This window comes from Schistocerca gregaria, chromosome 11 (genome assembly GCF_023897955.1).
Source record: "Schistocerca gregaria isolate iqSchGreg1 chromosome 11, iqSchGreg1.2, whole genome shotgun sequence".
Lineage (NCBI taxonomy): Eukaryota > Metazoa > Arthropoda > Insecta > Orthoptera > Acrididae > Schistocerca > Schistocerca gregaria.
This window is the reverse complement of record NC_064930.1, coordinates 136,223,151-136,248,266: the sequence shown is the minus strand read 5'-3', so window position 1 is coordinate 136,248,266 and position 25,116 is coordinate 136,223,151. Positions and strand designations below refer to the sequence as shown.

Sequence of the window (25,116 nt, the reverse complement as noted above, 5' to 3'; positions counted from 1 at the left end):
GGGAAAGTTATCCTGGCATTTACGACATCTTTGCCGATGAGCTGACACGAAAGAGTTTTGTCAACAACTACGTTGTACACCACTGAGCATATTTTTTAGCGAAAGAGAAAGAAGAAACCGTATTTCAGCAATGGACAAATATACTTGTGACAAATGTGAAATTAGTATCTCAAAATTTAAGTCCAAAGTAACGTCATCAGAGATAACTTTTATGTGGAAGAGAGTTGTAAGCGCAACGAAGAAATTCAATGCGCTTACAACGCTCTTCTACAGAAGAAGTCGCTTGCTAGAACTCATCCAGTGCAGACGTACGAGAGCAGTTATGATGTGAATTATTGAGATTGCCAATCGTGACGAGATTGTTTTCGAGTCTAGAAGTGTTTGTTGCGTGACGGGATTCACGGCTTAAGAAACTGATTTTACGTACTGAGACAGGAACAGATAGACTCATTTAACCGTGCACTACGGGTTAATTGAAATTTAATAACAGAATTAGTGAACATTGGACTTGTCTTTAAATTAGTTGGACCTTAAGGAGAAGTGGACATTCTATGAAACAATACACGCAATTAGTCTTGAGTAGGACCCAAGTACATAAGATCATGAAGATAAAACACTTACGCTAAAGTGTTGAGTTGTGGTAATTGCCAAGAAACTATAACTCAATCGGACTGACTTAACTGTACTATTCCATGTGCATGTGGTGCAGGAGTTATAAGCATTTAGTGACAAAATAACAATAAACTGCTCATTACCAGTTAAATACCCAGTGCAGACTACATCATTAAATAGTTTGATAAATGACTAAATCAACGACTGCTCATAAAACACTATTTCATTGAAGTGCAAATATTCACGTCATTAGTTGAGAAGTGAACTTGACAATATTTTCGTATTACGTCGCAATCTTGCAAAGACTGAATCAAAGAGTATCTCTGGATCTCGCTGCATACCAGCACAACAATTCCGTAGCAACGAGACAACAGCGTAAAAAAAAAATTTAACTAAAATATTTCCTCGCAATCAGTGTTGTGTGCTATGTGAACGAGAGAAGAATTAATAACTACTGCAAATCCGGGCAATTAACAATACAATATTAGTAATAAAAAACATCAATTATACGAGTTCGCATAAGTGGAAAGGCTGTGGACTTGTAAGTGAGATACAATGAGTACGTGAGAAACTCCTTTTCGGATGTTTTTCAGGGTTTTTCTCCTGTTGATCTACGAGGACTGACGTTATAATGCATAGTGTCTCTATTCTGCTGCGATATCTGTGGCAGTAGCAGCTCTATGGCGTCGACTACATCAGCAGGCGGTTGGAGTCTGGGGGCCCACGCCACATCTTCTAGCTCTATCTTTTCTTTCACTACACTCTCTATTGGCATTTCATCTATTTGTCATTCGACATTTGAATACTCTTGTAACTTAGAGTGAATCCCTCTACTTTCATCTCTGTTTTTTTATCGTTTATCTTATAATAAAACTTTTCAGGCCAGTTGAAGCCCAATCTGTAATACAAATATTTCCCAATTCGTCAGTCCATTCGACTAACATACAGCCTGTTTCCAACAGTATTTTCAACATCATCAATATATACTACAGAATCGGTATCAAAATATGTAACAGATTCTCCTAGTTCATCTAACATATCATATAATCTATGTGTTGCATTTGATGTAGTAAATGCAGCTATGAAAATATTTGTAATCTTTGAAATTATATCTCATCTGAACCATATGTTCTGTAATGAAATTGATACCTAAATTATCTAATCGTTCATCCAGCAGTATCTCGTAAGAATTCTGTAAAAATTTGTTACATATTTTACATTTGCCCAAATTTCCCCCATAATCAATTAAGACATATCTTAGCAACAGCTCGTTTTCCTGGATTTTCCTTTATCCTGTCAAGATCTAAGTCAATATCCATTTTCTGTTTAACTGCTTTGATATACTCTTCATCACTCTCAAAATTATGTGCACTGGTCTCTAATTTTATCTTCCAAAAACCTCTCACATAATTTTTAAACAGCATATTGCTTTTATTTTTTAAAATCACAAGCTTCATACACATTTAAAATTTCATATCCTTTTTCTTCAGCTTTCTTCACTTCAGGAATCGTCGAAGTTCCAATAAAACGTCTTTCATTATCATTGTGATTGCATTTATCTATTTTTAAGTACATTTGACACACAAGGGAAACAACAATTTTTCATTTTTAACAATTTGTATATGTCCAGACAAAACATTGTGATACAAATCTCTAGGAGCCAATACTTTACATTTTATTAATCCATACCAATTTTTAGAACAACATCTTGGTCTATATATTTTTCTATGATGTTGTTCAGGTTAAAAAAAGTCATGAAACTGCACAGTAGGATAAAGACTACATATATCAATTATTTTATTTTTGTGCTAACACCATCTGCTGTAGCTCTTAATTTTATTGCATTTGTTTGAGCACCATCAAAAGCATCTCTTGGATTCAATGGTTCAACCATTTCAGGTAACTGCTTCAATTTCTTAAGTTTTTTATACTCTTCTGAGTTCAGTCAATCACATTTCCACATCTCTACCAGATTGTATCGAGCATTTCGTATTTCTGCGCTTCTTCTCAAAGTCTTTTCATAAAGTTCATCCACTGTCTCCTTATTTTTACTATTGATCGTCTCACTTTTGAATCATTTATTACATCCATGCCAATAACAGCCATGATATTGATAGACAGTATTACCTTCTTCATCAAATCCATCTACTTTTGCACCGGTTAGTCTTACTCCTCCACCATTAAGAGCATGTTGAACATTATAACTGTTTAATCAAGCTGTGGATTCTTTACTATAATTCTCTTTCTGTTCTTTATCCAATACAGCAATCGCATCTTTCGCTAAATATTTAGATCTGTAAGTAGCCATGCAAACTCCAGCGATGGTTAAATAACAGAATGGATCAATGTTGGCAATGTCTAGAAATTGCTTTCTTAGTTCCAAACAGCCTCTTCTTAATATATCTACATCAGGATTGCAGTACTCGTTAATTTCTTTCTTCATATTGAACATATAATTTTCTTTGATTCTTGAGATGTGCCATTTGAGAAATGCTTCTCTATCTTTTCACTCCTTAGTCTCAACACAGTAATATTCAGTATCAAAAATCAGGCCAATATAATTTTCATTTTCTCTTGTATTGAACAAATGTGGGAACTAGCCTTTTTTCAATTCTTTCAAATCAACAGATTTTGGAAAGCTACTGAGCAGTCCTTGGATAAACTTACTGCTATCTATAGCTCAGCTGTTTGATGTCCAATAACATCAGTTTAGTTCCTGTGTAGATGGTATCTGGCCCTATTACATTTTCAGCACAGTAATTCAAAACGAATTTGGTATGGTAACCTTTTGCATAGTGAGTTACGATTGTGTGATAACTGTTTCTTTCATATATCACCCAACTACAGAATTAATCATTTGTCTTACATTTATAAGCAGTATCACCTTTAAAATTGTGAACAATTATGAGATTTGGAATGTGTGTTCCAGTTTCCTGAGTTACTTCATAATCAAATAACATGTATCTCTCTGTACAAGTACAGTTCACTCTCATAGGGAATGCATCTTTGCAACATTTAAACTCTTTACCTGCAGCTATTTTATTGCATTCGAAGCACTGGTAAACATAAAAATATTTGAATTATCCGTTAATATGACAACTACCTATATTACAATTTGGAAAACCTTGGACTATAAAATCCTCACCAAATTGTCTTTCACAGATACCACCATTTTGCAATACAGGTTGCGTATACAGATCTACAACTCTGCTTCCGCCGTTTTGCAGTAGACAAGATTAGTGGAAAGTAGTGGTGGAAGTCGTAGCAGTAAGGCATTTGAGAACATAACGACATCAAAATATTAGTCGATTTTTGATTGCTTCATAAAGTTATTCTCGGCTGAATATGTCAACTCACGAGCCCAATTCTCGTCATCTGCGCGAGGTTTTAATTTTCTGTTTTGATATGAAGAAATCTGTGGCTGAGGCTCGTAAAAACTGGGAAAGACATATGATGAGACGCCTGTTAGTGACAGAACTTCGCAGAAAATGGTTTCCACGCTTCAAGAACGGTGATTTTGACGTTGAAGACCGACATGGTTGCGAAAGAGAGAAATCTTTCGGTGGTACGAAGCAATGGGAATAATCACCGGACATCATTACCGAAATCAATTGATGTGTTTCAGCCGAGCACTCAAAGACAAACGGGCGCACTACAGCGGCAGACATTAGAAGATGGTTTTACAGCACGGCAGTGCACGACCCCAAGTCGAAAATACCGTCAAAACATACTTGGAAACGTTGAAATGGGAAGTTCTACCCCACCTGCTGTATTCTCCGGATATTCTGCCCTCTGACTGCCACCTTCCTCGATCTATGACACATGACCAAGGTGAATAGCACTTGCGGTCAAACGAACAGGTGCAAAATTGGATCGATTCATGGGTCCCCTCAAAAGATGCCCAGTTTATACACTGTGGGATTCGTGTGCTGCCCTAAAACTAGGAGAAAGCAGTGGTCAGCGACGGCCAATACTTCGAATCGTAAATTTTTTTGTAATTCTTCCACAAAGTCACGAACTTCGAGAAAAAACGGCAGAAGTAAAGTTGTAGACCATATAACATTTATGGTTTTTAATTATTACTACTTTTTTACAGTTTCTGCAAAGTTCAAAGTCACATTTATGTTCTTTAGATCTCAAAAAAATCTTTTTGCATCTGTCATACTTCCAAGCTTTATCACAAATTTCTTGAGGTTTGTTCAAGCATTCTTCACTATAAGAGTACCTGTTGCATTTCTCACAATAAATCTTATTTTCTTCACTTTGATATTCTGTACTTTGGCATAATATGCACATTTATCTCTGTACCATAACTTACATCTGTGAGCATCCTTGTCGTTATATGGCTAATTACATTTATTGCAGGAATACACTGATCTTTGAAAAGCTGGCATACTGTTAATTACATCAAAATGGTTGTGATCTTTATACAGATATGTCTTGATTTTTTTCTCAGTGCCACTACAGATCACAGAATTGATATATTCAGTGTGTATGACATTTATTTGGATATTTCACAATCCTTCAACATTTTCAGTGTCATCCAGAGTAAACCCTTCTTCGTTGTATTTACCCAGCAGTTCACATAATATGTCAGTTAGCTCTCTTTGTACATTCTATTTGTCTCCTTCTCTGATTTTCTTAATTTCGATTGTACTTAGTTCTCTTCCCAAAATGCCACAATTATTGCTCTAGGACAACACAAATTATCATAGTAATTAATTCTTGTGATACATCTTTCAGTCTTTATCTTCAGCTATTGTTATTATTATTTTACCTTTACCACCTCTAGGAATTGCTATCATCTGAATATTAAATAAGGTATCTGCTGTATCAACAGGCTGAATAAATGTTACGATATATCTAATTTTATTGCACAAAACAGCATTATTCGATGTTTTATATCCTGTGGAAATTGGATACAACACTTTTGGGTCGTTGATTGTTAAATTCAACCTATTCCTTTTCCTAAAATTAGTTCTCTTTTAAGATACTTTTACCACAGAATAGAGCACTTTCGTAACATAATCTGTTTTCTCACTAATGTTATCATGTTTGGGAATATTAACACATTTACAAACATTTTGTGCCAGTTATAGCTCCAGATACCCGCCGCCAGCAACAGATGCCACACAGTTACAAAATGGGAAACTTGAAGATTAAGGTAGTAGTGGTTTGGATACACATTTGGCAAATTTCACTTTTCACTTTAAATGTAGGTACAATTATAGTACTTAAGAGTGTGCTGGCAAATGGTAACACAGAGCTCTTTGTTCCCATAATAGCTTTAGAAGTCAGTCACCAGCAGCAGATGTCACACAGTTATAAAATAAGGAACTTAAAAAATAAGGTACAAGTTGTTTGGATATATGTGTGGGAAATTGAACTTCCACTTAAAATGCAGGTAGATGACAAATGTATAATTTCAATTGGCAGTCAGTGACTTACAGTACTTTGTTCGAGTTTTAGATCCAGAAAACTGCCACCAGCAGCAGATGTCACAGTTACAAAATGGGAAACTCAAACAATAAGGTAGTAGTGGTTTGAATACTCATTTGGCAAATTCCACTTTTCAATTAAAATGTAGGTACAGTTATATTTCTTAAGATTATGCTGGAAAATATTAACTCAGAGATCTTTGTTCCTGTTACAGTTTCAGAAGTCTGTCACCAGCAGCGTATGTCACATAGTTATTAAATGGGAAACTTCACAAGTAGGTACTAATGGTTTGGATACAGACGTGGGAAATTAAACCTCCACTAAAAATGCAGGTACATTTGATGTATGTAATGTATATTGGCAGTCGGTAAGTCACAGCACTTTGTTATGGTTGTAACTTCAGAAAACCGCCTCCAGTAGCTGATGTCGCAACATTACAAAATGAGAAATTTGAACAATAATGTAATAGTGGTGTGGATACACATTTGGCTAATTTAACATTTCATTTTAAATGTAGGTACAGTTATAGTTCTTAAGAGTATGCTAGCAAATGATAACTCGGGGTTTTTTGTTCATGAAAAACCTCCACAAGTCAGTCACCAACAGCAGATGTCACGCAGTTATAAAAATTGGAAAATTCAAAAACTATATTCTAGTGGTTTCGATATATGTGTGTGAAACTGAACCTCCACTAAAAATACAGGTACATTTGAAGTGTGAAATGTAGATCGGCAGTCAGTAACTTACTGCACTTTGTTGTAGTTATTGCTCCAGAAAACCACCACCACCAGCAGATGTCACACAGTTAAAAAATGGGAACTTTAAGAATAATGTAGTAGTGGTTTGGATACACATTTCGCAAATTTCACTTTTTCCTTAAAATGTAGGTACAGTTACAGTTCTTAGGTGGATGTTCGTGTCAGTTACACCAAACAACACCTTTCTAACAGAAGTTCATTTATTCACTTCTTTACACAAGCAAGGCTTACAAAGAACCGGCCATGGTGGAAGAGAGCAAGGATAATCTTAGCTTAGGGTCCAAAGACGATGCACGGAGTCTAGAGATAAACGTATATTGATGCTGGTGTAGACCTCACTGACGCCACATAGCCCCCCTCTCAGTGCATCATCCCATAGTATAATAAAGATGTCATGGATTATGTCCGGGGGAAGAGGCACAAATACCTGAAGCGAGGGAACGTTCAAGATAGGGGGGGTAGGCGATGGAGGAAAGGTAGATGGGACCAGCCGATGGCCCAGCAGCGAGGCCGTGATCATAGGTAAGCTCGATGTGGGGAGCATGGGGTCACTCAATGGAGTGCATGAGACCAGAGTAGGGGGCGATGTTGGAAGAGAGCTCGATGATTGGAGCGGGAAGTTACTCAATTGAGTGTGTAAGTCCGACTTGGAGTGAGTAGTCGGAGCGTCGTGGGCCACAACAGTGAGTGGTGTGGTCGTGGCATGAAGGGGGGGGGGGGGGAGGGGGGTAGAAGAAGGCTCGACATGAGCAGGCTTAAGTCTGTTAATAGAGACTGTGACAGCTGAATGTTACATCTGGATGTCGTAGGTGTCGGCTGAGTGCCGGAGAACTCGGTACGGGCCGGTATAAGGACATCGGATGGGAGCACGGGCAGTGTCATCTCAGAGCATGTCGTACTCGCAATTGTCCAGAGATTTTGGGACGTGAACCTTACGGTGTAAATGGCTGGTGGGTGGAGTGATGTGGAGGTTGATGAAGTGGCGTCTGACGTGGTCCATGAAGGAAGGTAATGCGGCAGGGCATGTTTCTTTTTTACCACCCTGCCAATGCCCAGCAATGTTCATTTGTCTAGCTAAAAGCTGGAGAAGAAAACACTAGACCACTACTGTCTACTGCAGGCCGCAACATACACAGAATTGTCCGGTAACCGGGATGTGACTAGTAGTGAAATAAAAATTTTAACTTGGCAATGTAAATTTTCAGGTGTATTTTTATGATAACGATCACAGTTAATACTGCCAAGTCCGTACTAAGTGTCTACACAATGCAAAGTTCCCACGCACACCACAATCACACACGTAGCCAGTTTATGGTATTTACACCTGTTACCAAAGAGTTTACTAGATCGTTTAGTTATGAAAATGCTCGCTTAAATTTTGTGCACTCTGCTCTACACGTAATACCTGTTCCAGTCTTAGATCGCACAACACGCCACGCGGTTTTAACTAATAGTCAAAAGCAATAATTTTGATATTCTGTCCGAACTTCCACTATACCGTTCACTTAAATACACTTTGTACTACTTCGCGAACTCGTAATTACCAATTTTCCTCGATTTTATAGTACTTTCGTCGGAGCTGCTTTCAATGAGATGTTACTAGTTCGAACCCTCAGCCCTGACTGACCTAGATCACACCAAAGACATTGTTCCCCACATAGATTGGCGCGAGCCTGCATTTTTCTAATTGGTTTATATCACAAACAGCAAATCAGGTTGCAGTATTATCCCATGCTAACCCGTGCTTTACTTCAATGACCAATCATAGTAAAACATTTCTTTCTATGGCAATTGCTAAATAAACAAATTTAGAAAAGTATCAAATATAAAACTACTCCTTCTGAAATTACCGATTTATTTGTGTTCTACTCACGATTTATTAGTACCATAAACTGACTGCACATTTAATTATAGTAAATGGTTCAAATGGCTCTGAGCACTATGGGACTCAACTGCTGTGGTCATTAGTCCCCTAGAACTTAGACATACTTAAACCTAACTAACCTAAGGACATCAGACACATTCATGCCCGAGGCAGGATTCGAACCTGCGACCGTAGCAGTCGCGCGGCTCCGGACTGCGCGCCTAGAACCGCGAGACCACCGCGGCCGGCAATTATAGCAAATCCCCTGTATAGTTTCCTTCTGTTCTTCTTCACTCATACGACATTCACACTGTTAATTACTACACATATAAAACAATTATAATTATGCAAATACATTAAATATTAATCAAACATAACTTTACAACATTGTTTTGACTACGACTGCTAGCACTGTCCGTCAACTGCTGACCTCTGCCGCCTACTAGTACAACTACGTGCAGCTCTGTAACTCAGGTCCATGTCAGCTGGTGACATCTGTCGATGACTGGTGGCTATAACGATATCGTCCTAACAAGTGACAGAAGCGATGCGATGGCGCTATGCCTCAGTAAGTCAGACTGAGCGAGAGAAGCAGAAGGGCTCACGAGGTCGCCAGGGAGAACAATGTTCTGGCCGTATACGAACTCGGCTATTGTGCCTTTGAGGTCTTCCTTATAGATCGCACGAATGCCGAGTAGCACAAGGGGAAGGGCTTCTGTCCAAAGAGAGTCGTGGCATCGAAGAGCCGCCTTGAAACTGCGGTGCCAGCGCTCAACTAGCCCGTTACTTTGAGGGTGATATGCTGTGGTATGGATGCGCCGGATGCCGCAAATGTTACAAATCTCGTTGAACAGGCCCGACTCACATTGTCTGCCCTGGTCAGTCGTGATTATAGCTGGACATCCGAAACGCGATACCCGTGACTCGACAAAAGCTCGAGCAACAATTTCTGCCGTAATAATGGCGAGGGAGACAGCCTCGACCCAGCGAGTTGTTCGGTCGATAGACGAGAGAACATAACGAGAGCCATCAGAGGGGGGTAGAGGGCTGACAATATCAATGTAAATATGCTAGAAATGCCAAGCGCCAAGGAGGGATCGAAAAGGCACCGAGGGGGGGGGGGGGGGGGGGTGAAGTGTGCTTGTGTACTTCGCAGAGTTGGCCCATGACGCCGGAGCGTACCCATTGCTGGCAATCCTCGTTGACATTTCTCAACACAAAGTGCTCTGCTACGAGGCAGGCGGACGCATGAACACCAGGGTTGGCTAAAGTATGCAATGCATTAAAGACAGCTGGATGGAGCATGGTTGGGATGAGGGGGTGTAATGTGCCCGTACTGTCGTCACACCAAATCTCACAAGAAATGCCAGGGGTGCGGACGAAGTGTAGTGAAGAGGTAGAGTCTGAGATCAGGTTTTGTGTGTCCTCGTCAGTGGGTTGGAGGTTAGGCAGTTCAGAGAGGTCTAACAGTGAATGGACAGCATCCACTCGTGTAAGGAAAATGGCAACTATATTGTCAGCACCCTTTATGTGTCTGACATCGGTGGTGAACTGAGATATGAAGTCCATGTATCTGAAGCTGCGAGGAGGTGGGTCAGCTGGCGGGTTTTTAATGGCCGCAGCCAGGGGTTTGTGGTCCATTAAAACATAGAGAGGGCGTCCCTCAACGTCAGTCTTAAAATGCTTGATCGCTTCGTAGACCGTGAGCAACTCCCTGTCAAATGCGGAATATTTCCGTTGTGCGTTGGTGACCTTGCGCGAGAAGAACTGCAGAGGCCAAGTCTGGCCGTCGATTGTCTGGCTAAGGACAGCGCCAATGGCCATATCGCCCGCATCTGTGTTGATGAAAAGCTGCGCATTGGGGTGAGGATGCTCGACGGAGCAGGCCTCGGCAAGAAGGCTTTTGAGGCCGGTGAAAGAGTCAGTCATAGCAGCAGTCCATGGAACGGTCCGAGATCCAGAAGTGTTAGTGCCTGCCAAGGTGTCCATCAGTGGAGCCTAATTCTCCGCAGACCGAGGTAGGTGTCGGTGGTAATAACTAACTGTCCCCAGAAAGTGCCGGAGCTCTTTGAATAACGCAGGTAGGTTTAGTATTGTTTGCACCTTCTCTGGGGGCGGTGAAATACCGTCGTCAGAGACCCGAAAACCAAGAAAAGTGAAAGCAGGTAGATGTAGCTGCAATTTGCCCTGGTTGGTCTCGATGCCTGCTGCCCCGAGAATGTTCATAACAGTTTGCACATGTCGAATGTTGTCCTCGACAGAGGAGCTAAACACAAGAATGTCATCAAGATATGCAAAGCAGAATTTTAGGTTGAATACCACTTCGTTGATGAAGTGTTGCCAGGTCTGGGTTGCGTTTTTCAGACTGAAGGGCACGAACCGAAACTGAAATAACCTGATTGGGGTGGTGATTGCCGTCGTCTTGATGTCTTCAGATGCCACGGGGATCTGGTGGTAGGAAAGTTTGCAATCAATGACAGAGAAAGTGGTCGCACCTGGGAGAGAACTGGTAAAGTTGGCAATGTTGGGTATGGGATAGGTATCCATAATTGCTCGTGTGTTTATTCGACGGTAGTCTCCCTACATGCGCCAAGACCCATCTTTATTGGGTGTCATATGAATGGGTGTAGACCAGCTACTGGCAGAGGGTTCGATGACGCCGGAGCTTAGAAGTTCAGAAATCTGCTTTTTTAGGTCTGAGAGGCGCTCGAAACAAAGTCGACGTGGTTTAATGGAGATCGGGGGCGTGGCATGAGGCAAAGCTTGTGAACCATGCCATTGATGAGAACGGAGATGTTGCCGGCGGCTCGGGAAGCGGTTTGTTTACAATGTGTGGCAGGTGGGACAGGCGAGGTGAGGTCGTGGTGTTCGGAGCCACTCGGCGTATCCGACGGGGGCCGAGGCAGCGTGCTGTTCCAGGAGTCAACGTGACAAGATGGCCGTCGGCTGGAAGCAGTGGCACCATGGTCGGATGAGCTCGGTAGAGCTCGTGAAGCATTAGTGACTCCATTGTCCAAGGGTGCAGCCTGTGGCAGCACGGACGCGTGCGAAGTGCTAGGCGCTAGTGCACTGGTTGTGTTGTCAGTGGCGGTCGCACGGCAGCGTGCAGGAGCCGAAGTTGCATAGTTTGAGGGGCTGCCCGCAAGGGGAGGGATAGGAGCTGTCAGTTCGGTAACACGTGACAATTGTCGCGCATGTGCGCTCGTGTCTGGCTGAGTGTCAAATGCTGCCATGTTAGGGGTGTGTGGTCCTGTGGAAATGTCAATACACGTTATGGTAGACTTGATAGCACAGTTTCGAGGCGTTGTGGGAGGTAAGCACACGGAGGCTCGATTGCTGGAACTACAAGCAGATTCGGCGCACTTAATGACCTTGCTGTAGTGTCTGTAATTCCTTTGCTGTATTGGAGAGCTGGAGCTGAGTTTCGTGGAGCTGGGGGCAGAGCTCGAAGTTTTCCTTGGATAGGCGAGCAACGTTTTCAAGCTCGACAGGTCACTTGTGTGTTGTTTCTTGTAGCGTCGTCGACAGAGACGAGCATGTACGGATGAGATGAGCCCAGAACGATGTGTCACGGAGGGGTTTGCTCGACGGAGCACAGGGGAAGTGAGTTTTGGACGGGTGATGAAACACGGTGTTTCACACTAGGTCCGGTGAAAGTTTGCGGTGTCGCAAGAAGTCAATGCCTAGTATAGGTTCGTCAGTATCGCACACTACAAGAGTCCTCTCGAGTTTGCAGTTTGCGGAGAGTGAGACGACGTGGGAGGTTGAACCTGAGCATTGTAGTTTGGTTGAATTCACGGCTTGTAGTGAAGTATGATGAGGGTGGATGTTCAACAACACTAAGAACATAGGCAGCAACGGAATATCGGCGCCTGTGTCCACTAGGAAGAAGTATCCCAACGAAATGTCTTTGATATAAAGTCGTCCGTAATTATTCGGTTGTTCCCAGACAGAATGGAGCACTGGGGGGAGGGAGGGGGGGCTGTCATGTTGTGCGCACGAGGCGGCACCCGGACCTGCCTGCAATTGGCGTTTGCCAAGCAGCAGAGTGTTCTGCAGTTCCGTGCCGCCTCACCAAACCGTGTGTGGAAGTAACAGTATGGGTAGTGTGGGTGCATTTCATGTGGAAAGTTCGTTGCCAGAGCCGGTGGCCGAGGTTCGGTGGCCGCAGCAGGTTCAGTCGCAGGAGGGGGCGTGACCGGGGACGGAGCCGGTGACGTCCCAGATGCTTGTTTACTGCTTCCCAGAGCAAGTGGAACAGTCGGTACAGTACAGACCTGGCTGCGTCCAGCCGCAGGACGAAGAGCCTGAACCTGAGACTTGCCAGGTTGGCAGTGGCTGGCGAAATAGAGCAGTGATGCAGCATGTAGTTTGTCAGCAATTGTCATTCGTTGCTCGACTGGTTCGGTAGACCTCTGAGCCAGAGAAAAGCAGATGTGAGGATATAGTTTAACTGACCAGATGGCGAGGAGAGCTGTGTCAGAGAGTAGATCGTCGCCGACCAGGGCCCGCAGCTTTTTCCAGACTTGGGAAGGTTAGTCGTTGCCTAGTTGCTCGACATGGAGCACTTGTCGTATTGCTGTCTCAGTTGAGCGTGCAAACCGATATAGGACTGTCTCTTGGGCTAGAGTGTACCGGGCAGCTGAGTCAACCTGCTCAGCGATCAAGTCCTCCTGGTGGGTGATGAGGCACAGAAATCTGGTTGACTCGTCGAGCTTGTAATGGTCGAACACCTCATCCACTAATTTGAACGAGGTTGTTGCCCTGTCGGAATTAAATGGCGGCAACATCGGTAAGCATTGTAGAATGTTCAGAAGAACAGAACAGGTTGAGTTGCATTCGTTGGGGAGCTGCCTGAAACGAGCTGTTGTTGCTGTAGTATTCCAGGAGAGTCTGCCTCCAGGGGATGTGGCAACAATGGCTGGTCTGGTGGCAGCGTGAAGGTGACGCGTTGTGGTTGAGCGCTATCCATCGTGATGCGGAAGGCCGACGCAGGTGAGACACCGTAATGTGTTGAATGCGGTTGCGGAAGCTCAACACGTGGCAGGTGTGTTCAGATTGATGTGTCGTGGAAAACCTAAGTTCTTTTATTCACCTCTTTACACAAGCAAGGCTTACAAAAAACTGGCCATGGCGGAAGAGAGCAAAGATAACCTTAGCTTAGCGTCCAAAGATGATGCTCGGAGTCTAGAGACAAACGATTATTGATGCTGGTGTTGACCTCATCGGCGACCAGTTCTTAAGAGTACGCAGGCAAATATTAGCTCAGAGCTCTTTGTTCCTATTACAGCTACAAAGGCCAGTCACCAGCAGCAGATGCCACACACTTATAAAATAAGAAACTCATAAAATAAGGTACTAGTGGTTTGGATACATGTCTGGGAAAATGAACTTCCACTTAAAATGCGGGCACATGGCAAGTGTGTAATGTATATCCACAGTCAGTAACTCACAGAACTTTGTTCCAGGTATAGCTCCAGAAAAATGTGACCAACAACAGATGTCGCACAGTTACAATATGAGAAGCTTGAAGAATAAGGTAGTTGTGGTTTTGATACACATTTATCAAATTTCACTCTTCATTTAAATATCAGTACAGATATAGTTCTTAAGAGTATGCTGGCAAATGGTAACTCACAAATCATTAGTCAGTCACCAGCAGCAGATGTCACACAAGCATAAAATGATAAACTTGAAGAATAAGGTACTAGTTGTTTGGATACATGTGTGGGAAACTGAACTTAATCTTAGAATGCTGGTACATGTGCAGTGTGTAATATATATTGGCAGGCAGTAACTCACAACACTTTGTTATGGCTATAACTCCAGAAAACCACCTCCGGGAGCGGTTGTCACAAGATTACAAAATGGAAAACTTGAAGGATAAATCAGTAGTGGCTTGGATACGCTTTTGGCATATTTCACTTTCGACTTAAAATGTAGGTTATAACAATACAGCCCGACCCGTGGGTTAACTGAAATGACTGATACCAACTGTTTTTTGATATGTAACTGTGTAGTTATTGGACAATTCAGTGCCCTAGGGATTTGTATGTGTACCTATGTGTATTTATATATTAGTCTGTCGCATTTACTAGTAATATTCTGTATTCGTTGTGAAAAGACTTTTATTGTCGTCATTGTTGTCATTAACGGAATTACATAATAAATGCCAAATTAAATGATTCATCAGCAGGGTGAGCTTAGAAATGTAAAGTAACGGATAATAAGATACTGTAGACGTATTGGTATAAGTGGTCAGAGCCACTAATTACGATCATTTGGAACAAGAAATGTATTAGTATAGAAAAAGCTTCATTATCTTGAGAAACAGCTTTTTAAGTGATTACCAAGCAATGTATTCGTACTTGTTATTCATTTTATATCCTATTTTGAAATTAATGTACTTTGTAAACACATTTTGATTAACTCTCCAATTGTTTGCATCACACAATGTTCAGATTTTTCGTATTTCAGGGCGTATTTGTAACTTCCTTGTATACAGTCTGATAGAAAGCAGAATTTGTGATGTCATTAAATGTTAGTATCTGAAACCGAACTGTAATTAATTAAATAACTCAAAATTCACAAAAGACATTATTGTAATTAGAACCATATCGATTTTTAATATTTAAACCTAGTGATGACACTACAAAAATTACGTCAATTAATATTGTTAATTTTTCCTTATTCGGATGTAATGTCTGTTCGCAAACATTTTGTACATTTTAATTGTAACTTTGAAATTCTTCAGAATTAATAATGCAATATTTTGTGAGTGATTGTTAAAATTCTATATAAGCAGAGATGATGCGAGGTCAGAGTCAGTCAGTTGTTTGTGATGATTTCGGCTGGAGAGTCTGTACAAGTGACGCCTGTAAATAAATAATGTGAAGTGTGAAGAATTCTCCGATTTCTTCATCTAAAAATGAACCCCCAAAAGTTAAGTTTATAAATATAAAGCTGCTCGACGAACAAGTAGCTTTATAAGTGGTGGTGTGAGCTGGGATTTGATGATTGAAATCGGAACTGTTTTTAAAAAGTAATTGTTTCAGGTGACCGCAAGACGAATACTAAACATAAATTGTGAAGAAATTTTTGTGTTTATGGACGCACAGAACGAGTGGATGTTGCTGCATGAGAAGAGTTGGTGTGGATAAGAAATACAAAGAAAATCATCACCTGCATGGGGAGATCGTAAATCATAACAACTGATCTGATGATAATGGACCAAATTCTCGGACTGCACCGCTGGAATTCAGATGAGTAACAGTTTTTTTAATTAATTTGTGTTTTTTTTTGTTTTTGTGAGGGAAAGATTTTACTATGGCTGATAAAAAGTGTGTAGGCGGTGAATCAATTGAAAACACTTCGGACCTAGGATCGAGTATCAGTGAACTAAGTGTAGATCGAGGTTTTGGTGGAGAGGGTTCCAGTGAAAATGTCGCCACAAGTACTCCAATTGCACAGGGAAGAGTAGGCGGAGACGATCTGTTAATGTTATTAATGCAACATATGAAAGAAGCGAAGAAACAGATGGGACAGATTAGGCAGGATACTAGTAAGATAAGGGAAATCCAGGATGGTTTGGCAGCACTAAAAATGACTGTCGAGACAGGGCAGGGTGAACTCAATACTCGTGTAGGAGCAGTGGAAGAACTGGTTGATGTATTAGAAACTAATTTCACACAAGAGTTGTCCAAAAATGAGGAAAGGTTCAAAAAACTAGATAAGCATGTAGAAGTAGAAAATTCAAAACTGAAAGTAGAGGTTGTTCAGACTAAGAGAATCTTAGAAGAAAAGCTTGAATCCAATAAAAAGAATTCAGAGTTAAAATTTGCAGAAATTTCCAATCAAATAAGTAATGTAGATCTAAAGTGTGGTGAAAAAATTGATTTGTGTAAAAATAATGTTGTAGGTTTAAGTAAGAAAGTTGTAGAGTTACAAGAAGGTGTAGCCCAAAGAAATTTTGTTAGCAATTTTAATTGTGTATGGGGTGGCATACCTTTAAAATGCTTTCCAGGAGATGGGAAATTGCATCCAGTTGATTTTTTACAGCATTGTCAGGATAATTTTAGTAATGACATGACAGATAATGTAAAAATTAAATTTGTTAAACGATTTTTGGATGGAGAAGCAATCTCGTGGGCAAATCAGAATGTTAATTCTACCATGTCATATAATGAATTTGAAAGAAAGTTTTTAAATAAGTTCTGGTCAGATTCTGAGCAAGCTAGGATTAAAAGTGAGTTTTTGAATGGTCGAATGTATAGGGAAAGTGATGGTAGCTTGAAGTGTTTTTGTGAAAGTCAGTTGAGGAAATTAGTACACCTCGACAAACCTTTTGATGAACTAATACAAATAGATGCATTAAAAAGAAGACTACCAAAAAGAGTACAGTGGGAGTTGATTTATGGACCAGATGATTCTGTAGATCAGTTCTTGAGGTATGTAGATAAGTTGGATAGAGCTTTTGAGAGAAATGAGAGGTTAAACAATGGCAGATTTGGCAATCAACCAACTGGGGGGTGGAACCAAAGCAGGAATCAAGGCAGGAGTAATAATAGTGATAACAGATGGATCAACCATAGTAATGGGGATGGAAACAGAGGGCACAATAGCAGGGAGAGACCTTGGGAAAATAATAACAGACAATTTGATAATCACCAATCAGGACGAGGCAATTTAAACTGACAGATGCCTCATTGGGAGCCTGTCAGTTTGGGGCAAGAAATGTGTACCGAAATCAGGCTAAACACCACTGGTCTAGAGACACCGAAAATAATTACAGAAGACAGAATAATCGAAGATGTTGGAGTGGAAGTGACAGTACTAATGTAAGACGAGTGCATCAAATTGGCAAATTGCAGTTTAACAGTAAACTCTGGAAATGTATGAATGAAAGTGTTGTAGATAGAAGTAATAGCATCTGTAAGAATGTTGAGGAAGTTCCGTTAGAGGAAGAAACTATTTCAAGTCTATATAATCAGTGTGGTAATGAAGTTTGCAGGGAAAATGTTGGTTCTGATAGTAATCTTGATGAGTTTGGATTAAGTAAATTAATGAAAGAAGAACCTATCCCTGTTAAGCACTTAAGTGATGATACCTGTACTAGTGTACATGTCAACAATTCTGATGGTCATAGTAAAGATGTTGTAGAAGTGTTCAGTGTTGGAAATGATAGCATATGTAGTAATATTGATAGTGAAAGTGTTGGAAGTAATGATGAATGTGAGGAAGAATTAGATGACATGGTGTATTTGGAGGTTAAAGAAGATTTAATTAGTAGTGAAGAAGATGATATCAGTAGTATTTGTGAAGAATATGAAGATCAGATTGTGCCAATGAAAACTGGGAAGGTATCATCAGATAAGGAACATGCAGAGAGCCATCATAATGTAGATGAGATGCTAGAAATGTTATGGGATACTTACAAGGATTATAGTGACAGTGACAGAATAAAAAGGGTCATCAAGATTATTTGTGAAGAATTGCATTCCAACTGGCAAGGTAGAACCAATCAACAGGCTTACAGTGGGATCAGTTCCGGGAAAAACAGACAGTGTGTTAAGGACAGACGTGACATCAAGCAATCATCTGATATAGCATTAAGTAAAATTCAGACAAGTAAGAGAAATTGTACAGGCAAAAATGGTACAAATTACTTGGACTTTAGAGATATTGAAGAAGATCTGTTGGATGAAAATGAAGACAGTAAGAAGGAAAAAGTTTTAGGTTGCCCGTATATACGTATAAAAGTTGCAAATTATGAAGGACTTTGCCTCTTAGACACGGGTAGTCCTGTCTGTGCTATTTCTGAAAAATTTAGAGACCAGATAAGACATAGTGATGACTTTGAAGAATATCCTGTTATTGGAATCAAAATTAAGGGAGCAACTGGTAGGCACAGCAAAGTTGTAAACAGGCAAGCCTTAATATCTTTCACTATTAATGATGTACAGTATAACCAAGGATGCTTTGTAGTACCTGATCTCAATGAGAATATTTTGTTTGGAATGAATTGGATACAAGGAGTAAATGCAGATTTTGACTGGAATAACAAAAAGTTAAAGCTCACCAAGCCAAAGGCAGATGGAACACATGTGACTGAACTAATTATCCAAAATTGCCTAGAGAATAATTTTCAGATTAGAAGAGTGATTTGTACAGATGAGAAGATCGACATTAACAAGGAAGACAATGAAGAAGACTGCAGTGAAGACAAGTATGCTGAATTAGTGGCCACCAAACTAAAAGAAGCTGGTAATTTAAATGAAGAACAGACAGATCAACTAGGCAGTTTGTTGTGGGAATACAAAGATGTGTTTAGTGAGAAACCTGGGAAAGTGAAGAACTATGAATGTAGACTTAAACTAAAACCTCACGAACCATTTTTCATCAAACCCTATGGAGTACCCATTTCAAAAAGAAAAGCTGTGGAGGAAGAACTACAAAAGATGGAAGAGTGGAGAGTAATTGAAAGATGTAATAGTGCATACAATAACCCGTTGGTGGTGGTTTCCAAACGTGATGGTGGAGTAAGACTTGTGCTCGATTCAAGACATTTAAACAAATACCTTGAGAGGGAAACTGATCACCCTGAAAATATAGATGAGTTATTACATAAGTTTGAACATATGAAGTACATGTCTAGCTTAGACTTAACAGCTGGTTTCCATCAGATACCATTAGAGATTCAGTCTAGAAAATATACTGCGTTTTTATATAGAGGAAGATGTTATTGCTATTGTGTTGTACCATTTGGCCTTAATGTATCAATTGCAGAATTTATTCGAGCATTGGATTTTGTTCTAGGAAAAGAACTGTTAAGAAAACTAATCCTTTATGTTGATGACATACTTGTAACAGGAAAAAGTTGGGAAGAACATATACATTTGTTGGGTGAAGTGTGTTACAAATTAAGACAGGGAGGCATGTCATTAAAACTAGAGAAGTGCAAATTCGGAGTTAAACAGCTCAAATTTTTAGGCCATACCATATCAGAAGAAGGAATCTTACCTGATGAAGAAAAACTTGAAGCCATTGCAAAATTTCCTGCACCCAAGACTAAGAAACAACTTAAATCATTCTATGGAATTTGTGGCTACTACCGGAAGTTTGTCAGCAATCAAGCTTTAAATGTACCGTGTTTGAACAACTTGTTGAAGAAGAAGAACACCATTTGGGTATGGGACAAGGATTGTCAGGAAGCATTCGACAACATCAAGAAACAGATGTGCAACAGTAAAATGTTATACAGACCTGACCTTACAGAACCATTTTGTATCATGACCGACAGCAGTGACTATGGACTGGGAGCTCATTTGTTCCAAGAAAAGATTGTAGATGGTGTGACGGAGCACAGGTCAATAGCTTTTGCCAATAGAACTTTACAGAAACATGAGAAGTCATACACTGTCACCGAAAAAGAATTGTTAGCAGTCTATTGGGCTTTCATCAAGTTCAAGAATTACCTATTAGGACATCAAGTGGTAGTATACACAGACCATAAGGCTTTGATCTACATACAAGAGTGTACTTTGCATCACAGCAGGATAACCAGGTGGGCACTATTCCTCCAGCAGTTCGACTATACAGTAAAATATATAAAAGGTGAAGAAAATCAAATCGCAGATGCTCTATCAAGGTTGCCAATGGGAGGAGAAGGTGAAAATAACAGTGATGAGTGTGAAAGGGAGTTTCGGATTATGTATCTAAAAGGGGTGAAAGATGAGAATGAAATCAGGAAAATTTGTAATGACATCCGTAGATATCAAAACCATGATTCCAACTGGAAGTTAGTTAAAAGTTATCTAGGTAAAAGAGGATATGAGAAAGTAGAGCAGTATTATAAAGTGCATAAGGGTATACTATTCAGAAGATACAGTGCAGACAGTGACACTTGGAGATTGTGTTGGCCAGAACAGTATATTGAAGTGTTGATAAAGTATGTACATGAAAGTTTCGGGCATTGTGGGACACTGAAATGTATCCAAAAGATTCAAGAAAATGTGTACTTCTACAACATTGCTAGGAGAGTGAGAAAGCAAATATCTACATGTGACAGGTGTCAGAGAGTAAAAGTTAGCAATCAAACTTGCAGAGGATATATGCAAAACATCTTGCCAAAGGAACAACTACAACTTGTAGCAGTTGACCTTTATGGATCATTGCCTAAGGCTAAAGGAGGATTTTGTTACATATTTGTCATGGTGGATCTTTTTTCAAAATTCATTAAACTATATCCATTGAAGAAAGCAACAAGTAAGAACATCATTTTGAAAATTAGAAGAGACTATTTCACAAAGGTAGGAAAACCAAAGAGCATGCTCTCTGACAATGGAGCACAATTTACTTCTAAAATTTGGAAAACATTTGTGGAGGATGAGAACATAAACCATATTCTGATCTCTGCGTATCACCCGTCCAGCAATCCGGCTGAACGTTACATGAGAGAAATAGGGAGATTATTTAGAACTTATTGCAACAAAAATCATGTGAGTTGGATAGAGTACGTAGACAGCTTTGAAGATATACTGAACAGCTTACAACATTCGTCTACTGGGTTCTGCCCATATGAAATACTGTATCATAAGAAACTGAAAAACTAATAGTGGACTGTGCTATTGCAGTGTAGAGACTGCCAGAAGCAGAGGGGCTGCAGACACAAGATGGACAGCGCATTGGGACGGATGATTGTGAGCTGCCAATTCATTAAGATATGCAACATGCACCAGTGACTGGAGTAACAGCTAAGAAAAAAAGAAATTCTATTTTGGAGGGTATTTAGCAGCCATTCATACAAGTTACACTTGTAAGAGTGGCTGGGGGGGTGTATAACAATACAGCCCGACCCGTGGGTTAACTGAAATGACTGATACCAACTGTTTTTTGATATGTAACTGTGTAGTTATTGGACAATTCAGTGCCCTAGGGATTTGTATGTGTACCTATGTGTATTTATATATTAGTCTGTCGCATTTACTAGTAATATTCTGTATTCGTTGTGAAAAGACTTTTATTGTCGTCATTGTTGTCATTAACGGAATTACATAATAAATGCCAAATTAAATGATTCATCAGCAGGGTGAGCTTAGAAATGTAAAGTAACGGATAATAAGATACTGTAGACGTATTGGTATAAGTGGTCAGAGCCACTAATTACGATCATTTGGAACAAGAAATGTATTAGTATAGAAAAAGCTTCATTATCTTGAGAAACAGCTTTTTAAGTGATTACCAAGCAATGTATTCGTACTTGTTATTCATTTTATATCCTATTTTGAAATTAATGTACTTTGTAAACACATTTTGATTAACTCTCCAATTGTTTGCATCACACAATGTTCAGATTTTTCGTATTTCAGGGCGTATTTGTAACTTCCTTGTATACAGTCTGATAGAAAGCAGAATTTGTGATGTCATTAAATGTTAGTATCTGAAACCGAACTGTAATTAATTAAATAACTCAAAATTCACAAAAGACATTATTGTAATTAGAACCATATCGATTTTTAATATTTAAACCTAGTGATGACACTACAAAAATTACGTCAATTAATATTGTTAATTTTTCCTTATTCGGATGTAATGTCTGTTCGCAAACATTTTGTACATTTTAATTGTAACTTTGAAATTCTTCAGAATTAATAATGCAATATTTTGTGAGTGATTGTTAAAATTCTATATAAGCAGAGATGATGCGAGGTCAGAGTCAGTCAGTTGTTTGTGATGATTTCGGCTGGAGAGTCTGTACAAGTGACGCCTGTAAATAAATAATGTGAAGTGTGAAGAATTCTCCGATTTCTTCATCTAAAAATGAACCCCCAAAAGTTAAGTTTATAAATATAAAGCTGCTCGACGAACAAGTAGCTTTATAAGGTACAGTTATAGTTCTTAAGAATATGCTGCCTAATATTAACTCAGAGCTCTTTGATCCTATAACATCTCCAGAAGTCACTCACCAGTAGCAGGTGTCACACAGCTATAAAATAAGAAACTCATAAAATAAGGTACTAGTGGTTTGGATATATGTGTGGGAAAATGAACTTCCACTTAAAATGCAGGTACATGACAAGTGTGTCATGTATATTGGCAGTCAGTAACTCACAGCACTTTGTACAAGCTGTAGCTACAAAAAACACCACAAGCAGTAGATGTCACACAGCTACAAAATGGGAATCTAGAAGAATAAGGTACTAGTGGATTGGATAGACATTTGTCATATTTCACTTTTCACTTAAAATTTAGGTACAGTTATAGTTCTTAAGAGTAAGCAGGCGAATAGTATCTCAGAGCTCTTTGTTCCTGTTACTGTATCAGGAATCATTCACCAACAGCAGATGTTACACAGTTATAAAATGGGAAACTTCAAAACTAAGATATTAGAGGTTTGGATACATATGTGGTAAATTGAACCTACACTAAAAATGCAGGTATATTCCAAGAGTGTAATGTATACTGCTCATCAGTAACACACAGCACTTTGTTCAAGTTATAGATCCAGAAAACTGCCACCAGCAGCACATGTCACACAGTTACAATATGGGAAACTCAAACAATAAGGTAGTAGTGGTTTGAATACTCATTTGGCAAAATCCACTTTTCACTTAAAATGTAGGTACAGTTATACTTCTTAAGAATACACTGACAAATATTATCACAGAGCTCTTTGTTCCTGTTACAGTTTCAGGAGTCAGTCACCAGCAGCAGATGTCACACAGTTATAAAATAAGAAACTTAAAAAATAAGGTAAGGTGGTTTGGATATATGTGTGGGAAATTGAACTTATAATAATACTAACAATAATAATAATAATAATAATAATAGCTTTATTCAACATCGATTGGTACACTGCACATGTACAAAGAAACAGTAATGATTAAAGTTATTTGTACAACACACAAGACACATTCTTCTGAATACGTCATTAATTTACAACAAAATTACAATAAGATGAAACTTCCTGGCAGATTAAAACTGTGTGCCCGACCGAGACTCGAACTCGGGACCTTTGCCCGTGAAAGGAAAAGGTCCCAAGTTTGAGTCTCGGTCAGGCACACAGTTTTAATCTGCCAGGAAGTTTCATATCAGTGCACACTCTGCTGCAGAGTGAAAATCTCCTTCTTACAATAAGATGTTTACTGATTTCTATTCACATAATTTCACAAAGCATTTGTTGTTCTTCATATAAGTATGGTACTCTCCTAATGTGTAGAAAGGGTGTTTTACTAAAAATTTCTTAAGCTAATGTTTCAGTTTAAGTGTAGGAAGAGCCATGACTGCACTAGGCAGTCATTACCTAATTTTATACCTGCATACTGAGGACCCCTTTTCGTAAAGTGCTGTTCTGTGGCTGCCAATGTAAAATCTTTCTTTATTTCTAGTATTGTACTGGTGGAAATCTTAATAAGTGTTTGGGTGCAGCCGTTTCACAAGCAATATGGCTTTTAGAATGTATGTGTTTATAACAGTTAAAACCTCTGTTTTTGGAAACAAGTTGTGACAAGATTCCCTATATTTTGCTCCACAGATTATTCTCACACCCCTTTTTTGAAGAATTAGTAGCTTATCTAGGTTAGCTTTGGTTGTTGCCCCCCAAATTTCAATACCGCCAATTAAAATGCAGCTACATAACAAGTGTGTAATGTATATTGGCAGTCAGTAACTCGCTGCACCTTGTTCGAGTTATAGCTCCAGATAACTGCCACCAGCGGAAGATGTGACACAGTTATAAAATGGGAAACTTCAAATGTGAGGTACTATTGGTTTGGATACATGTGTGGGAAATTGAACCTCCACTAAAAATGCAGGTACATTTGAAGTGTGTAATGTAAATTGGCAGGCAGCAACTCACAGCACTTTGTTATTGTTATAGCTCCAGAAAACCACCTCCGGGAGTGGTTGTCACTAGGTTACAAAATAGGAACCTTGAAGAAAAGGCAGTAGTCATTTGGATACACTTTTGTCAAATTTCATTTTTCACTTAAAATTAGGTACAGTTATAGTTCTTAAGAGTATGCTGCCAAATATTAACTCAGAGATTCATGTTCGTATTACAGCTCTAGAAGTCAGTCAGCAGCAGAAGTTGTCACACAGTTATAAAATAAGAAACTTAAAAAATAAGGTACTCGTGGTTTGGATTTATGTGTGGGAAAACGTACTTCCACTTAAAATGCAGGTACATGACAAGTGTGTAATGTATATTGGCAGTCAGTAACTCACAGCACTTTGTACAAGTTATGGTTCCAAAAAAACCACCAGCAGCAGATGTCACACAGTTGACAAATGGGAAACTTGAAGAATTATGTATTAGTGGTTTGGATAGACATTTGGCAAATTTCATTTTTCACTTAAAATGTAGGTACAGTGATAGTTTTCAAGAGTACGCTGGCAAAAATTATCACAGAGCTCTTTGTTGCTGTTACTGTTTCAGAAGTCAGT

General features: G+C 39.6%; 1 protein-coding gene across 2 annotated transcripts; it reads left to right on the top strand.

The window, feature by feature from the left end:
- The first annotated feature begins 15,435 nt into the window (after positions 1–15,435).
- Positions 15,436–21,415, top strand: LOC126294991 (uncharacterized). 2 transcript variants are annotated; one of them, XR_007552375.1, is made up of 2 exons: positions 15,436–15,939; positions 21,306–21,415. XR_007552375.1 is itself a non-coding variant. In XM_049987236.1 (2 exons), the coding sequence occupies exons 1-2, from the start codon at positions 16,759–16,761 to the stop codon at positions 21,367–21,369; spliced, it is 426 nt and encodes a 141-aa protein (XP_049843193.1). In that variant the 5' UTR covers positions 16,576–16,758; the 3' UTR covers positions 21,370–21,415. The 2 variants fall into 2 exon arrangements, 1 of the variants encoding a protein (XP_049843193.1); XM_049987236.1 differs by lacking the exon at positions 15,436–15,939 and adding an exon at positions 16,576–17,120.
- Positions 21,416–25,116: the final 3,701 nt, after the last annotated feature.

Coding starts and splice junctions, on each gene's coding strand:
- LOC126294991 (XM_049987236.1), top strand. CDS start 16,759: ATGACAGATAATGTAAAAATTAAATTTGTTAAACGATTTTTGGATGGA. Junction 17,121..21,305: donor TCTGTAGATCAGTTCTTGAG/GTATGTAGATAA, acceptor GTGCTATTGCAG/TGTAGAGACTGCCAGAAGCA.